This window comes from Stomoxys calcitrans, chromosome 3, assembly GCF_963082655.1.
Source record: "Stomoxys calcitrans chromosome 3, idStoCalc2.1, whole genome shotgun sequence".
NCBI lineage: Eukaryota > Metazoa > Arthropoda > Insecta > Diptera > Muscidae > Stomoxys > Stomoxys calcitrans.
This window is the reverse complement of record NC_081554.1, coordinates 193,365,120-193,383,522: the sequence shown is the minus strand read 5'-3', so window position 1 is coordinate 193,383,522 and position 18,403 is coordinate 193,365,120. Positions and strand designations below refer to the sequence as shown.

General features: G+C 44.5%; 1 protein-coding gene across 1 annotated transcript in view; it reads left to right on the top strand.

Annotated features, from left to right (window-relative positions):
• LOC106095744 (uncharacterized) overlaps window positions 1–18,403 on the top strand; it is a 43,031-nt gene that overhangs the window by 12,949 nt on the left and 11,679 nt on the right. Inside the window, exons 6-15 of the mRNA XM_013263103.2 lie at window positions 65–897; window positions 966–1,202; window positions 1,280–3,077; window positions 3,148–3,358; window positions 3,422–5,740; window positions 5,813–7,362; window positions 7,435–7,584; window positions 7,652–8,270; window positions 8,329–8,916; window positions 16,654–18,334. Of these exons, the coding sequence (XP_013118557.2) occupies window positions 65–897; window positions 966–1,202; window positions 1,280–3,077; window positions 3,148–3,358; window positions 3,422–5,740; window positions 5,813–7,362; window positions 7,435–7,584; window positions 7,652–8,270; window positions 8,329–8,916; window positions 16,654–18,334 (9,986 nt within the window). The remainder of the gene's footprint in view (window positions 1–64; window positions 898–965; window positions 1,203–1,279; window positions 3,078–3,147; window positions 3,359–3,421; window positions 5,741–5,812; window positions 7,363–7,434; window positions 7,585–7,651; window positions 8,271–8,328; window positions 8,917–16,653; window positions 18,335–18,403) is intronic.

Sequence of the window (18,403 nt, the reverse complement as noted above, 5' to 3'; positions counted from 1 at the left end):
TGTCTAACTGAAGCTGGGCTCTCTCTCTCTTACAAACTCACTCACCCCTCTTTGGATTCTTTAGAAATCATGTCTTGGAGTCCTTGCCCTATATTGGCAGCACTGCCTCCTACCAAGTTATGCGCGATCAAATTGTCGATGACAAATTTGATGAGAAGACCGCCCGCAATTGGATGACCCACATGTCCTTTATACAGAGACCCGATGATGCCACTCTGGATACCTTCTTTACCATCTTGGAATTCTCCCGCAAGAAGGCCAATGCCGAATACACCTTGGGTGCCACTGCTGTGGTCCACAACTACTGCAAGCACAACGAGAACTGTGAAAAGAATTCCAAAATCAAGCGCATAGTCAATTTGCTAGAAACCGAATTCCTTAGCCTCTTCAACACGTACAAGGGCGAGCGACAAAATCGCGAACGCATGGTTGTCATACTCAAGGGTTTGGGCAACATTGGTGTGCTCTCCGGCCCCTTTGCCGCTCAGTTGCAGGATATCATTTCGCAAGAAGCCCAGAATTTGGAATTGCGTTTGGAGTCCGCCTTGGCCTTCCGTCGTGTCGATTGCATGAAATATCGTCAATTCTTCTTGGATACCTATGGCAAATACAATCTGAACTCGGAGGTGCGTACCGTGGCCTATTTGCAGGCCATGCGTTGTCCCGATCATCAATCGGTGGGCCGTGTCAAGGCCATTTTGAATCGTGAGGAAGTCAATCAGGTGGGCTCCTATGTTTACTCGCATTTGAAGAATTTGGCCAAGTCTTCGTCACCCACTCGCATTGAGACCCAGGGTTTGTTGCAGGCCGATGATTTGCCGGACAAATTCAAGATGGACATACGCAAGTTCTCTCGCAACTATGATTTCTCAGTGTTCTTTGATGAGTACAATGTGGGTGAGTATATACAAGAGAGGCGGAGGGGGCGATAGAGGGACTTCATTTTAACTGTTTATCCTTGCCAGGCACCACCACTGATGTGAATGTAATTTTCGGCACTGACTCCTACCTGCCCCGCATGGCCACCTGGAACTTCACCACCGAACTCTTTGGCCAATCCATCAACTTCTTTGAGCTTTCGGCCCGCACCGAAGGTTTTGATCAGGCCATCTCTGGCTTGTTTGGAGCCCAGGGACCTTTCAACAGCGAATTCTTTAGCGAAAAATTGGCTTTCCTAACCAACAGCAATGCCGAAGGAGGAGGTAGGCACCTACCATCAAACACTCTCCCAGTCTGTGGTGTAATTTTCAAAACTTTTTCTATTCCTCTCACCCTGCAGTCGACTTCAACAGTTTGTTCAACACCGACAATTTGCGCTTGAAACGCGAGGTCACCGAGACCGAGGCAGAAGATGTGGAAGAAGACAACTACGACTTCGAAGAGGAATTGTACCGTCCCAGACGTGCTGCCCCCGCTATGCGCCGCAAGAAGGAAATCCGCCGCCAGGTAAGAGATATTGGCTACCAAAACGACCAGAACCATGGCAATCAGAATGCCCAAATCGGCTTGAGAATCTTTGGCAATGACATTCGCTACTACACCATGGAAGAAGCCGGTGAGCTGTTCACCAAAGTCAAAGATTTCGATTTGATCGATCACATCTCCAAGCTGTTGAGTGGCGAGGAGGTTACCTTCAGCAAGAGCCGTGTCTTCCTGGATACCTCCTACAATGTGCCCCTAGCTGTGGGCTTGCCCATGGCCATACACGCCTATGGAGCCTCCTCCGTGGATATGCGCATGTTCGGCACCTTTGAGAAGGTGGAAAATATGGACTGGCACTACGATGTGAATGGCAAATTCAAGCCTTCGGTTTCTTTGGATGTCATCACCTCCATGCAATCCGATTTCTTCCATGCCATCTCGGGCATTAAGGTCAAGAGTAATCTCTACTCCAATTCCGAGGTGGAGGCCAGCCTAAAGATACGTGGCAAGAGCCAAGTTTCGTTCACCTTCGATTTGCCCCAGGAGACCAATGAGATCTTCAGCGCCCGCTCCGAAATCTTGGTGTTGCAGCACGACAAGGAGGTGCCCCAGAAGGGCATTGCCAGCCGTCGCTCCAACAGCACTTGCACTTGGCCCGTCTTGGACAAAGCCATAGGCCTGCAATTGTGCTCCGACTTCAGCGTGCCCGATGTGGTGAGTGGTGGCGAGGATAAGGCTTATCCTTGCCTGCTGCTCAGCGGCCCCATGGAATTCAATGTCAAGTTGAAGAAATCCGATCCCTCGGCCCACAAATATGTCTTTGAGTACAACTACGACAAGAAATCCGAGGATGAGTCCAATTGGTCTTTGATCTTCCACACACCAGGCTCCTCGGTGAAGCGTGTAATGGTGACCAATGTCACCAGTGTGCCCGACAACTTCAAAGCCACCATGCAATTGATTAGTGGACGCTCCGAAGTAAACGCCGGCTGCCATTATCAGAACCAACCCAACGATCGCCGCCTTGATGTCTACATGGACACCAATGGCAAGCGCAACTTCGATTTGAATATGGAATTGGCCCGTTGGCAGGATCGCACCACCATGATGTACAAGCCCAAGTTGTTGTTGGCCATTAACGGTGTCAATGTCACCGGTCTGCTGGGCAGCATACGAGTCAATGAGAAGAATGGCATTTCCCAGAATGGTTTTGAGCTCTCCTTTGAGACCAAGAAACTGCAGGCTGTGGTCACTGGGGAGTTTGTGACCAACGAGGTCCTCACTTCGACCAATTTGTCCGTCAACTATCGCTTCCAATCGAACAAGGTGGAGACCATCAACTTTGAGGCTAAATTGCAAAACAATGGCGACAAGTCCAAGACCGAATACGTGGGACAGGCCAAAATGACTTCTTCGGCCTATCCCAAGCTGAACTTCATAGCCGACACCACCTGGCTGAGTCTGCAGGGCCATACCGAGGGCACGATGACCTTCAACAGTGGCAAGAACTTCATGGATCAGAGACAGGCCAGCACCATGCGGGTGATATTCGCTCGTGCCTACAATGAGGATCAGGCTGCCGATGGCTCCATCACCAGGGCCAGCTTTGAGATTAAGGTGCCCAAGTCCAAGGTGGACTACAAGATTTCATTCAAGTAAGTATGGGCTGACACTGGGTATTGGTGGGAAGAACTTAATTTTCTCTTCTCTCCCCCTCCCCCGTAGACATGAGGAACGCTCCAAGAACGGCACCGAACACAATGTGCTCTTGGGTCTGCGTTATGCCCCCGAAAAAGAAGCCACTGGTCTGTTCTCCATACATTTGCCCAAACGCAATCTCTTCGCTGTAGACGCCTACTTCAATGTAACCGTACCCGAATTTGATTCCTGCACTGCCAAGGTTAAAGTTACCGAAACTAGTGCCAAAAATTATCAGGTAAGTCCCGGGACCACAAGAAGACATTTTGAGCTTTAGTTAATTTTTCTTAACCGACTTCAGGTCAACTTAAGCGGCTCCTGGTTCACTGGCCACTCCGCCACGGTCAAGGGCAATTACAAGGACAAGAGTTCACGTGTACAGAGTCTGCATAATGCCAAATTCACTGTGGAGAGTCCTTCGTTCAAGGCCACCACTATTACTTTGAACTACAGACGCACTCAACAGCTCTTCTCCTTCGATGTGCAGGCCAAATACGACAAGGATCCCTATGGCCTCACCGTGCAGTACAACGACAATGCCGCCCAGAAGAACTGCAATGGAGAAATTCGCCTAAAACTTAACGACAAGGACTACTGGGCCACTGCCAAGGTTTCCGAGGAACCCAAATCCTTGGTGGTCGAAATCCATTTGGACAAGCTGCGCGATATTCACGCCAAGGCCAATGTGGTTTCGTTGGACAAACGCAAGGAACTGAACTTTGAACTGAAATGGGATGCCAATCGTGATCCAGCCCAACGCTTGGCCGTCTTGGCTGCCTTCAACAATCCCAGCAATGACCGCTATGACGGCAGTCTGGAGATCACCTATCCTGATCGCACCATCAGCTGTGGCTTTGAGGCCAACACCGCCGGACCCCAATATCATGGCTCGGCACGTGTCAGCTGGAGCACCAACGATTTGATCACTTTCAACTACGATGTGGGCCTGATGCCCGGCAAGGATGTCAACAATTGGGTAAATGCCGAACTGAACACCCCCTTCCAGGGCTGGCGCCGCAACAGCATGAAGGCCGGCTTCTACAGTGGCGGAAATCTGCTGCTGGCCAACTCCTCCTTTGTGTGGGCCGATAACCAGAGCCTCGATCTGAGCTTTAAGAGCGACCACCAGATGCAAGGACCCGTCATGAGCTGCGAAATGCTCTTTGGACTTAAGAGCACGGTGACAGGCATTCCCGAGGTTAATGTGAAACTCAGCCACTACCAGGACAAACAGAAATACGACACCATGATGAGCTTGATCTACTCGGGTCTAAATGAGATGAACGAGTATAGCCTCAAGTCCGTGTGGGAGGTGACCAAGAATGGACCCGCCGACAACATTTCCGGCACCGTGCACATTGTAACTCCCTTCGAGGGCTATCGCAAGGGAGGCCTCTCTGCCCAATTGACCATGAACGATAGGCATGAGATCAAGGGTGGTGCCACCCTGGACTTTGAGGACCGTCAATTCACCTTTAACGTGGATGGCTATGTGCGCAAGCTGGCCGATAGCAAACTGACTGTGATCATTACCACGCCCTTGGAGAAATACCGCACCCTGGAGGGCCGTTTTGGTTTGAATGAGAAACAACGCCATGCCGTCGCTGAGATCCGCTCTCCCGATGGTGCCTTGGGCCTAGAAATCTTGGCTGACTTTGTGGGTCTCATGGACTTCGATGTGAAACTGAGTGTGGCCACACCCATTGAGAACTTCCGCCAGGCTGCCGTTGTGGCCAAGGTCAAGCCCAACACCGTTGATGTGCGCGGCACCTACAACAACGCCACCCTGGGCTTCACCGGTGTCTGGCGCATGGAGGGCCTCAACGACTTTGAATACTCGTACACCGTCTACACCCCTCTGCAAGGCTTCGAGGAAAGTGGCTTTGTGGTCAAGTTTGTGGCCAAGGACAACTTTGTCTTGGAAATGCATGCTCGCTTCTCCACCCACAAGGCTGGCCTGAAGGTCAATGGCCATCCCAAATCCAAGTTGCAGAAACAATTGGTCGGCAACAAGTTGCAAATGTTGTACGATGAGGACTTCCGCCCGCCCCAATACAATCCCAGTGAATACGATCCCAGCAAGTTGGACTACAACGAATTCCTTTCGTACTCCGTCACCTTTGAGGTCGATCCCTTGATTATGGATAGTCTGCACGGAGGTCTGGACGTACAAGAGGTGCTAGACTTCTACCTGTTGGTAGGTCATGTGCAATGGCCCGAGGGCAGAATTGATGTCAAGGATCGTCTCTACTATCCCGACTATGTGAATGCCCTCAATGTGTTGACCGTCAAGACACCCTTCGAGGCTGCCAAGGAAGTGAAATCGATTGTGGAATATCGAGTGGACATCAACCAATGGGCGTTCTATGAAAAGGTGAAGTTTGTGCTGCACGACAACACCAACGAGCCCAAGGTGACCTCGGTGGAGGTGGACTACAAGAAGGTTGTGGACTCGGTCAAGCCCAATGAGCATAGTGTGCAAATCAATGTGAAGACTCCCTTGATCACTTTGGCGGAAATGAATGTGTGGGGTAAAATACAGTTGGAGGATAATGTCTATCGTGGCAATATTTCCTCGCGTACCCCCAACACCTTTGTGAGCTTGGCTGCAGCACTAGAGGTGAGTTGTAATGGTGAAAAGTGACAATGCTGAAAAGTAGATTTAACCCTTCTTCTTTCCTTTTTTTGTTAGTTTGAAGAGAACTTCACCGAATCCTCGGTGGACTTTGTGTTGAATACCGATGTGGTGCCCCACTATGGCTGCCGTGCCTATTTCAAGAACGATTTCAATGACAAGGACAACACAGTGGACATGCAATTCTCGGTCACCGACAACGATGTGGTCAACGAGATCAAGGTGGGCACTGCCTGGCACAAGGATCCTTCGCATCTGGTGAATGTCAATGGTCACATCTCCACCACTATGTTGCCCCTGAAACTGGCCGAGACTTCGTTGAAGGTGGCCACGGAACCCCATCCCTCGTTGAGCTTTGACCTGTCGGTGGTGGGACGCAATGGAGAACGCGCCGATTATGGTACTCGCGCCAGCAAGAAGAGCGACGCCATCGATGTCGAAGTATGGACCCCCATTGAGGACTTCCGCAACATCTCCATGCACGGCTCCCTGACCCAGTCGCCCAAGGATCCCAATGAGTACAGCGTCAGCGGCAAGCTGTATCGCAACATGCACACCTACGGCATCAATGGCATCATCAAAATGGCCAATGGCTATCCTACCGACACCAGGCTGCGCGTGCAACCCTCTGCCGGTGGTCCCGATGGTGTCATCGAATTCAGCGTCTCTGAACCCCAAAGCGGCGGCAAGGGCTACAACTTCCAATTCAGTGCCATTCAGGAGGGCAAGATGTGCCAGATCTCTGGCGGCTATTCGGCCAGCAACGAGACCGGTGTGGACTTCTCCATGCTGATTGAGTCCTCGGTGCCCGAGCTGAAACGCATCAACTTCAATGGACAATTCCGTCCTCGCGGCAAGGGCCACACCGTGGGCGATGTCTCCCTGGAGACCCCCTGGAAAGATTTGGGCATTGAAAATGTTAAACTGCATTCGGATCTTAATCTCAAGAAGGATGGCGGCAAGGTGGCTGGTGAATATCGCTTTAGTGACTATGTTGGACGCGGCAGCTGTGCTTGGACTTGGATCTTGGCCGAAAACATGCAATTGGCCTTGGAGAGCAATTTGCAGAGGCCCAACATGAAGACGCGCAGTGTGCATGCCAGCGCCAAGTATCTGAATCCCCAGAAGAATTTCCAGAAACTCTCGACCGCTGTGAAAATGGATGTCGACTCACAATGGAAGATGGAGACCAACGGCACACTGAACTATCGCAATCAGGATGATGTACAGGCCTCTTTGGTGACCACCCTGCCCAAGCCCATTGGCGATACGCACAACTTGAACTTCCGCTACAAGGGCAATTTGGTGGCCAAGAAGGGAGTCAAACCGGAATTCTTCTTCGAAGGCAAATACAAGTCCAAGGATGCCCAACGCAACGGCTTGGGCCGTGTTTCCTACAAAAATGCCACCGATGTGCAAGCCTCGGCTCGTTTGGAATGGGGCGAGAAGAAGGATGTGTCAGCAGTAGAGGGCGACTTCCATATGCAGCGTAAAGGCAAGGTGCGACGCGAGTTCTACACCAAGTTGGTGACACCCAAGTACAAGGATGAGGATACCTTCTATGTCAAGGGCAGCTATGATCTGGTAGACAAATTCCATCAAGTGGTGTAAGTAAAGCGCGCGAGAGAGAGGGAGAGAGAGAGAGAAAGGGAGTAAAATTTATTTCTATGCTATTCCAGAGCTTCTATGGGCAGTCCTGCCTCCCGCCAACTGGCTGATATGGATATGGCTTTCAAGGATTTGAGCAATATGCATGGCTATGTCAATGCCTCCACACCTTTGCCCACCATGTCCTGGCTGAAGACAGAATTCGATTTCAATACCAAGGGGTAAGTGAGGGGCAAGGAAACCAGTCATTGGGAATGTTTCTTTACTTTTTTTTTGTCTTCTATGCAGACCCAAGACCACTCGCCATGCCCAGGCCAGTTGGCCCAGCGACAAGGCCTTCTTCAAGTCCCAAAGCACCTACAATGAAAAGCCTGGCCAATCCGATGTCAAGGGCAACATTGAAATTGAGGTACCTTTGCTAAGCCGTCATCGTGCCGAAATCGAATATGGCCTGCGTGAAAAGAACGGCAATGACAATGGCTTTGTCAAGGCCAACTACAATGGCAAGCAGGTGCTTAACGGTGTCTACAAGTCGGTCAAGGATACCAAGGGTCAAGTGCAAACCGTAACCAAGGACATAACTTTGGAGAATGAAATGAAACCTTTGGGCATTAAGTATGTCAACAAACAGGATAAGACCAGGCCCGAGGAATTGGTGGATGTCAAGCGCGTCGAAGTCTATGAACTCAAGAATGCAGGCAACTTCAAGTTGTCGGGAGAAGTGACTCATGTCACCAAACCCAATGGTCATGACGTCAAGATAGTGGCCAGCCATCCCAACCGCACAGTGGTGTGGACCAGCAGCTATGATGATGCTGAGCCCAATAAGATTAAGACACACAGCCGTTTGGAATTGACTGAGGATGCCTGGTTGGCCTATAACTTGGAATTGAGCAACAAGACAACGGTAAGCTGAAGAGTGTAAAGGGTCAAGGATTGGGTAATAAAATTTTCTTTCTCTATAGGGTGATGTGGTCTCCCACTCCTACCTGTTGGATGTCTCCTATCCCAAACGCAATCTGTCCACCGAAGGCTCCTATTCCTTTACCGATGACCAATTGCAATACAATGCTGTGCTTAAGTGGAACACCTATCTGGATGATGACATGAAGGCGGTGCGCACCGGTTTGGTATGGAAGAAACAACCCCTGACCGAGGGTGTCGACTTGGATCATCAAACGTTTGTCTTCACCATTGGCCATCCCAGTCTGGACAAGGATGTCACCTTCAAGGGCAAATACTATCGCGGCAAGGTCGATCTGCTAAACACCGATTTGGTCATCGATTATGCCAACGATGAAAGTCATGCCATCAAACTGGGTGCTTTGGTCCAAGATCTGGAATCGCAATTGGGCCACACCAACTACACCGTCCATGTCTATGGCAATCACCAAGCCTCCGATATTGATCTCCAATTCAATGGCTCCATGGCCGCACGACCAGATCACTACAAGACCGAGGCCTCGGCCGCTTACAAGAAACAATATTTCACCGAAAAGGCTGGCCAACTTTTGGCCCTCCTCAATCTCGAAGACAAAGAATTTGAGTATATTGTAAGTATCTTAGCTAGAATACGCAGTTTTAAAATTAACCGAACGTTCGAGTTTTGATCTGAAGTGAACGAACAAGTAGAAGAAGTAGAAGAAGAAGAAGAAGAAAAACATTAAAAACACAAATCGAGAGAGAACAAAATGACAAATTGTTTAATTAAATTATAAAGAAAACCCAAAACGAAAGAAAACCACAAAAATTATGCATTTGATTATAGCTATACATTACAAATTAATACATATAAATTTATTTTTTATTAAATAAAGGAGAATGTAAACGTAAATTAACGAAACAATACCAAAAAAAAAAATGAGAAGAAAAAACAAACAACACTTTTACATAAAAAAACCCCTCCTTACTTTCTCACATCTCTATTCCAAAAAGCTATCAACATCTAAAGGGAAGACAAAATTTTCAATTTTAATTTTAATTTAAGGAAATTTTAAGATTTCTTTTGCACAAACAAGCAGCAAGGATATTTTTTACAGCCAAACAGCAGCAGCAGCAGCAGAGACAAAATCAAATAAAAGCTTGGCAAAAAGCTTTTAAAAACTTTTCACCACCAAGTGAATGAGAATTGTATGGGTTCGACTTTGATATGAAAACCACTGAGCAACAAAATTACAAGTACCAGTATTACCAAATGGCAAAATGAGGTTAAAAAAAGCCCTAAATCGAAATGCCTGTGAAAAGAAATCGAAAAGAATCCCCCAAGTTTCGAGTTCAAAAAAATATTCCAAAAAATTTTGCATTGCAAATCAAGGACCTTTCTTAAGGCTTTTTTCTGAAGCCTAATTTGTCTTACAAGATTTTTTGGAAAATCCATAGATTGCTATGAAGTTCTTGAGCATTATGAAAAATTTCAAAAAAAAATCCCTGCTTTTATATACCCAAAAAATCCGGCTTATCAACTGTAGCTTAAAAGCATTCGCCATTTACGATAACTAAAAGTCCCTGAACCTCAAGAGACTCACCTTATCAGCATAGAATGGTATGGCACTAAAAAGAAAATCGCAGCGGATAAGAAGTGCAGCAGTTCATTAATGCATTGCAGCTCTGCGGTGGAGTGGAGATAATCTATCTCTCGAAAGGTCTTCACCATAACACTGATAATCTCAAGGCTTATCAAAATTAAAGCGGAAACATAAGACACAAAGATTTTGACAACATAAAAAAACAACCAACGAAAAAATTTGTTTTTTTTTAAATATTTTTTTTTTATTTTTTATACCTTAAGAAATAATATTTAGCAAAAAAAAAATAAAATGAAATATTTTGAAAACCAACAAGTATTTTTAAGTTTTGTAATTGTTTTAATCTTTTTAAGGGGTGACTAATGGCTAATGGAGAAGATAGAGAAAGCAAGGGGGGTGTTGAGATCTTAATTTTTTTTTTTTTGTAAATTCTTGTCTTCTTTAAACATATTTCGGCACTTCATTCCAAAACTCTACGTACATGAAAAGAAAAATTATAAAAAAATTGCAAATGTTCTAAACTGTAAAAACTCTGCAGTCCTCAACGAAAGGATATAACCTTTCAAGTGATCATTCCATTTCCAAGACATTCAAATGTAATATTGAATTGAGCCAATGCCTTGACAATATAACCCTATACGTGCCGTCTATTGGATACCACCGTAGCGCAGAGGTTAGCATGTCCGCCTATGACGCTGTACGCCTGCTTTCAAATCCTGGCGAGACCATCAGAAAAAATTTTCAGCGGTGGTTTTCTCCTCCTAATGCTGGCAACATTTGTGAGGTACTATGCCATGTAAAACTTCTCTCCAAAGAGGTGTCGCACTGCGGCATGCCGTTCGGACTCGGCTATAAAAAAGAGGCCCCTTACCATTGAGCTTAAACTTGAATCGGACTGCACTCATTGATATGTAAGGAGTATGCCCCTATTCCTTAGTGGAATGTTAATGGGAAAAATTTGCATTTTGTCCGTCCTATTACACCATCATATATGAAACTTCGATTTTATAATGAAACTTGGTATAGTAAATTTTTTTTTTGGGACAAACACTTCCCATAGCCTCAATATGGAATGCTCTTCCTAGTATAAATAACAAAATTCACTTCAAGTTGTCCCTATAAGTGGTATTTACAGGTGTACACATCGTGTGATACCTACGAAAAATTTATTATGAAAAATAGATTTTGATTATAGCGATCTCATATTTCACCGAACATACTTTTAGACACATGTCCTTAGGAAAAAAAAATACAATACATAGAACGCGCTCTATTCGTATTTGACATACAGAAAGTGACAGCACATATGTAACACACATACCGTGTGATAGCAGCTTAAGGTAATAGTAGCAGATCGTCGTAGACTTAGTTCAAATGTCTTGCCGCAGAGCATGATCTCTATCAAAAGCCTGCATAACAGCATGCATTGGTGACTGTTTTTGCTGTATTTCAAGTCCACTAAAGAAGTAGACACTGAAGACAGAGTGCTATTCACAAGTTGCTGTTGAGTAGATATGCCCATTCAGTGCTTGGTAGTATTGTTATCTCGAATTCATTGCCTCAATAGTGAGATATGAAACATAACCCACTGCACACCGAGTCATATGAAAGCGGCTCGCAGTCATTTTCTAAAGACGAACTATTCACACAAATTGTTATTGTGTCTGTCTCATATAAAAAAACTAAGCGTTTACAGTGAGATATAAAACATAACTCACTGCACACCGAGTCATATTAAAGCGGCTCGCAGTCATTTTCAAAAGACGAACTGATCACAACAAAACAAAAAGGTGTAACAGTTGAATATCGTCTATTACCGATCTGGATCAAATACAGCAAAACGGTGTAGAGGTCTAACAAAACTCACTGTTTAAAATTTCATCACAATCAGATACCGAAATCGGGTAATAAAGCTAAAACACTGCTTCAAATTACATCAAAATCGGATGACAAATGGTCTTTTTATGGGCTCAATACCCCATATAGGGAGATCGTTTTTTATGGCAAAAATGCAAATTTTGCCCATGAACATTCCACTAAGGAACAGGGGCAATCTTCTCACATAGTCTCGACAGGATTCGAAACCAGGCGTTCAGTGCCATAGGCGGACATGCTAACCTCTACGCTACGGTGACCTATATGGCAGCTATATCCAAATATGATCCGATCTGGACCTGATTTAAATAAAATAGGTAGGGGTCTACCAAAACTCACTGTACCAAATTTCATCGAAATCGGATGAAAAATGCTCCTCTTATGAGCTTAATACTATATATTGGAAGATCGGTCTATATGGCAGCTATATCCAAATATGGTCCGATTTGGACCACATTCTACAAAAAGGGATAGGGGTCTACCAGACTCTGGCCCTTGATTTTACATACAATACCAGACTTGAATAATGTAGGGACATAAAACAGATTAACGATTTTATACCCTCCACCATAGGGGTGGAGGTGCACTAATTTCATCGTTCTGTTTGTAACTCCTCGAAATATTCATCTAAGGCCACATGACATTTTAAGTCGATCTAGCCATGTACGTCCGTCCGTCCATCTGTCCGTCTGTCGAAAGGACCCTAACTTTCGAACGCATAAAAATTGCACAAATATTTCATATATGTGTAGGTCGGATGGGATTGTAAACGGGCCATATCGGTCCATGTCTTGATATAGCTGACTTCTTGAGCCTCTAGAGGGCGCAATTCCTATCCGATTTGGTTGAAATTTTGCATAGGGTGTCTTGTTAGGATTTTCAAAAGCTGTTTTAAGTATGGTTGAAATCGGTCCATAACCTCATTTAATCCGATCTGAGGTTTGGACTTCTTGAGCTACTAAAGAACGCAATTCTTATCCGATTTGGTTGAAATTTTGAAATTGTGCCGAGTACCGTCTAAATCGATCAAGAACCTGATATAACTCCCATATAAACCGATCTCCCAATATGACTTCTTGAGCCCCTGTAAACCTCAATTTTCATCCGATTTGGCACGTTGTGTTTTGTTATGATTTCCAACAACTGTGCTAAAAATGGCTCAAATCGCTCCATAACCTGATATAGCTGCCATATGAACCGATGTGGAATTTTGACTTCTTGAGCCTCTAGAGGACGCAATTATTATCCGATTTGGCTGAAATATTGTTCAACGGCTACTCCCACGACCTTCAACATACGTGTCAAATATGGTCTGAAGCGGTCTAAAGCCTGATACAGCTCCCATTTGTACTGATCTCCCAATTTTAATGCTTGAACCCCTAAAGGGAGCAATTCTTATTCGAATCGGACCATAACTTGATATATCTCCAGTAACATAGCAATTCTTTTCTTTTATCCTTTATATGCCTAAAAAGAGATACTGGGAAAAGAACTCGACTCGAATGAGATCCATGGTGGAGGATATATAAGATTCGGCCCGGCCCAACTTAGCACTCTTTTACTTGTTTCGCTGTTTTCTCTTTGGAGACGAGCTAAATGATCGGAGATTTTCGCAATGGAAAAGGAAAGCCAGAGATCACAACAAACACCAAGTACTATGGGACGCTTTTCGTCATTTGGTTAGAATAACTCAACGGCCATATTAAGTATGGAGGCTTCAAGGGCCATACATTGGTGGGTCGTACCTTTGTCGAATATACCGAGAAATCGATTTGCGATATAAGCACGACATTAACACAAGTCTGACACCTTTTACTCTAGCTGTTCTTTTCCAACGCATGCATATTCTTTGTAGTGATAGACTTCTAATTGGGCCCTCTATCGGCTCAAGAAGTCAAAATCCAGGATAGGTTTAAATGGCGGCTATATCAGGTTATGAACCGATTTGAACCATACTTGGCATTGCAATTGAAAAGCACTTCATTCAAAATTTCAAACAAACCGGATAAGAATTGCGCCCTCTATAGGCACAAAAAGTCAAGATCCAGAATCGGTTTATATAGCAGTTATATCAATACATGTACCGATATAACCCATTTACAATCCCTACCGACCTACACTAATAGGAAGTATTCATGCAAAACTTCAAGCACCTAGCGAAAGTTAGCGTGCTTTCGACAGACGGACGAACAGGGTTAAATCGACTGAGCATGTAAATATTTTTCACATATGGACCACAAACACTTATGGGAGAAGCGAAGTACACCGGACCAGCCTGATACAGCTGCCATATAAACCGATCTCCTAATTTGACTTTCTGAGCCTTTGGAGGGCACAATTTTTACTCGATTTTGGAGGTGGTATTTTTTTATGACTTCTAACACCCATAACAAAAACGATCCATAATTGTCATTAACTTGATAAAGCTCATATATATTTGAAAAGGTCAGTCGAAAAACTTGACGCTACGATCTATGGTGGAGGGTATGAAAGAATCGGCCCGGCCGAACTTAGCACGCTTTTACTTCTTTCAAATAAAACAATTAAAAACGCCTTAAGTTCGACTGTGCCGAACTTTCGACACCCACACCATGGATGTATTATCGTCTTCTATTATTACTCTACTATTATGATAATATCCAAATAAAGGCCGATCTTAATCAAATTTGGTTCAGATATAGAGAAGCTTGATGCAGGTAAGTGTTACCAATTTCAACGAAATCAGGTAATACATGCGGCTTTTATGGGCTTAAGACCCTCAACCAACAGATCGGTTTTTATGGAGGTTTTATCTAAATTTGGTCGATCTGGACTATATTCAGGTTGGATGTCGGGAGTCTTAATATAACTCACAGTTTCAAATTTCAGCGAAATCGGATAATAAATGAGCTTTTTATGGTCTTTAGATCCTAAAGCTGAAGATCGGTGTATATGGCAGCTATATCTAAATATAGCCCAATCTGAACCATATTAAAGACAGATGTCGGAAGTTTTGATACAAAAAACTGCTCCAAATTTAAGAGATATCGGGTAATACATGCAGCTTTTATGGGACTACGAACCAAAATCGGCAAATCGGTCTATATGGCCCCATAACCAAATATATTCCGATCTGGGCCATATTTAGTTCGAATATCGAAGAGCCTAAAACAATTAAAAGTGTGCCAAGTTCTGCAGGGTCGAATTTTGGAAACCTACCAACCACCATGAATTCTGTTAAAATATGGGAGCTATATCTGGATATAGACTGATTTAAACCATACTTGGCACAGTTGATGAGAGTCATAGCAGAACACTATGTGCAAAATTTCAGCCAAGCCGGGCATAAATTGCGGCTTGTAAGGGCTCAAGAAGTCAAATCGTTGAATCAGTTTATATGGGAGCTATATCAGGTTATAGACCGATTTGGACGGTACTTAACACAGTTGTTGGAAGTCTGTTGTTGGAAGGAATAACAAAACACTACGTGCAAAATTTCAGCCAAATCGAATGAATGAATGACCAAATTAGTATACCCCCATCCTATGGTGGTGGGTATAAAAACTTAGTGTTTTGAATTTCAGCGAAATCGAGTAATAAATGCGCCTGGTATGGGCCTAAGACCCTACATAGGCAGATAAACCTTTTTGTTCCGAATTTCAGCGAAATCGGGTAATAAATGCTCCTGTTATGGGCCTAACACCCCAGATCGGCATATCGGTCTATAGGGCAGCTATATCCAAATATGTTCCAATATGGGCCATATTTGGTTCGGATATCGCCGAGCCTAAAAAGCTCACAGTTCTGAATTTCTGCAAAATCAGGTAATAAATGCGCCTATTATGGGCCTAAGACCCTACTTAGGCAGATCGATCTATATGGCAGCTCTATGTAAAAAAGGCCTGATATGGACCATTTGCTAGTTGTGGGCAATCGGCCTATTAGAGCTTCCGGCCTATATGACCCCTGTATCGAAATGTGGTCCGATCAGGAAGCTATATGTAAATATTTCCCGATATGGACCATATTTGGGTTGGAGGGCGATGGACCTTATAAAGCTTACTATTCCGAAATTCGGCGAAATCGAATAAAAAATGCGCTTGTTGTGGGTTTAAGACCCAACATCGGCAGATCGGTCTATATGGCAGATAAAGCCTGATCTGAACCACATTGAAGAAAGATGTCGGGAATTTTGATACAAATCACTGCACCAAATTTCGGACTAAAATAATGGACTTAGGACCCTTAATAGGCAGATCGCTCTATATGGCAGCAATATGTAAATATGATCCATATATATATACCATTTTCGGGTCAGATGGCGATGGCCGCAAAAAGGTTTCTGTTCTGAATTTCAGCGAAATCGGCTAATAAATGCACCTGTTGCGGGCTTATCGTTCTATACGGCAGCTGTAAGTAAATAGGGCCGGATATATACAAAAATCGGGTCGGATGTCGGGACCCTTAGTACAAATTAGGGAAATCGGATAAAAAAGGCGGCTTTTATGGGCTTAAGACCCAAAATCGTCAGATCGGTCTCTATATGGCTGTTAGATCCCAATACAGTCCGATCTTCAAAATTTCAATTCAATATCTTAATTTTTAAAGACTACAGCGTGGTTACAACTGACGGTTGGACAAACGGATGGACAGACGGACGGTCGGACAGACATACGGACATTGTTAAATTGTCTTAGAGTTTAACAGCGATCCGAAATATGTATACTTTGTAGGTCGGAAATGGATAATTCGACGTCTAGCAAACGGAATGACCAAATGAATATACCTCCTATTCTATGGTGGCTACAATTTAAAAATTTTTTTTTCATAGAAAATTTGGAAATTAGTTCTATTATTTGTAAAAATTCTCAACACTTAAAACTTTTTTTATTATTTTTTTTTTTTCCTTAGCGCACTACCCCCACTCGCTGTGTCCGCCTATGGGCCGTACCCGTGGCTCAATATCCCATTTATGGCTTGAATGCCTCTGTGTGGGACACACCGGATACTAATAATACCGGTTACATATACATCGATTTGCTGCATAAATATCTAAGGGCCGAGGTCAATCTAACCGAAGACGATAGTCAAAATTTGCAATTAGTGGGCACCATACCAGATGCTCGCAGTGCCTATTTGGATATATGGCGTAACTATGAGGACATACGCATCATTGATGTAAGCTCCTATGTAAAGATGAATCATTCGCGTTTGGTGACGGGCCGTTTCCATTGGCGACCCAAAGTACGGCACGAGCTCAAGAATAAGGTCTTCACAGTGACCAAGAGCATATTTAGCTCCTTCTCCGATGGTTTGGATTTCTGGGTGAAGGCCATTTACACCGAGGCTGTAGAGTCTTTGGAGATTATTTGGGAAACCCAGAAACGCTACAACAATGCCTTCTTCGATGATATGCACGAATTGGCCGAGCTTGAGGATGATATCACTGAGCTGCGCAATTTCATCAATGAGTCGTATGAATCCAATGACTTCTATATTAAGGATGTGATAAACTTCTTGCTGGCTATACTCGATGAATTGGCCATTAAGGACCACATTGAATCCTTGCCCCAGATATTTACCGAATTATGGCAGACCATGGGCGAATCGGGCAAGGCCTTGCGTGAAAGTATCCTAACGCTGATAGAAAAAATAAAGACTTCGTACAATGAGTTCTTGGTTGCATTAAGCCGTTTCTTCCGTGGAGATTCTCTGCAATACATTTCAGAACTACTGGAACAGGGTGTACACAAGTATGATCGCTTTGTCAAGGAGTTGCATATATCCTTCATCAAATATGTGCAAAACTTGTGGAACAAGTCCTGGACCATGTTGACCAATTACTGGCAGGGAGTATTCAAACGCATCGAGCCCCATGTGTTCAAGTTCATAAGCCAACTGGAGGCCACTTTGTGGGATCTTAGCAAGGAGCTGTTCGATTTCATTTACAAGCGTACCAATGAGTTGGCCGAATCACCCTACTTCAACAAGGTGTCCAGCTTTACCCAGGATGTGGATCGCTTGTACAGGGACATCAAGTCCCATGATGCTCTTACAAATATACGCAAGTATTCTGTCATCATATGGAACTTCCTCAAGGAGAAATACTTCAAGCTGGTGCCCTTCGGCAAGGAACTCAACGAGGTGCTCACCGAGATATGGGAGGAGATACAGGAGCTGCGAAAGATAGAGCAGGTGGCCATCTTGATAGAGAAATACAATGAAATAGTGGACAAATTGGAGTGGGTAGCCAAGGAGTTGGAGCTGGAGGAGCGCCTACACAAATTATATGCTCTGCTGCTGAACAAACTGAATAATTATGCCAACAATGCCTTGGAGACGGCTGACAAATATCGTAAGCCCAAGACCAAGTTCATATTTGATCCAGAGGCTGGTATTATGGATTTGGAACAAAAATTGCCCATGTCATGGCATGCCTTCAATGAGACACCACGTTTTGAGGAGATTCCTGAGCTGAGGGTTGTGGCCAAGGTTCACAATATCTTGACCAGCACAAATTCGTCCATGATAAGGAACCTGTACAACTTGAAGCATCATTTGGATCCCAAGACCTGGTTGCCACCCTACTATTGTAAGTGGAAAATTAAGCCCTTGGGTGTGTGTGTGTGTTTTTTTCCTTAAGTAAACAAAAATTGTTTCT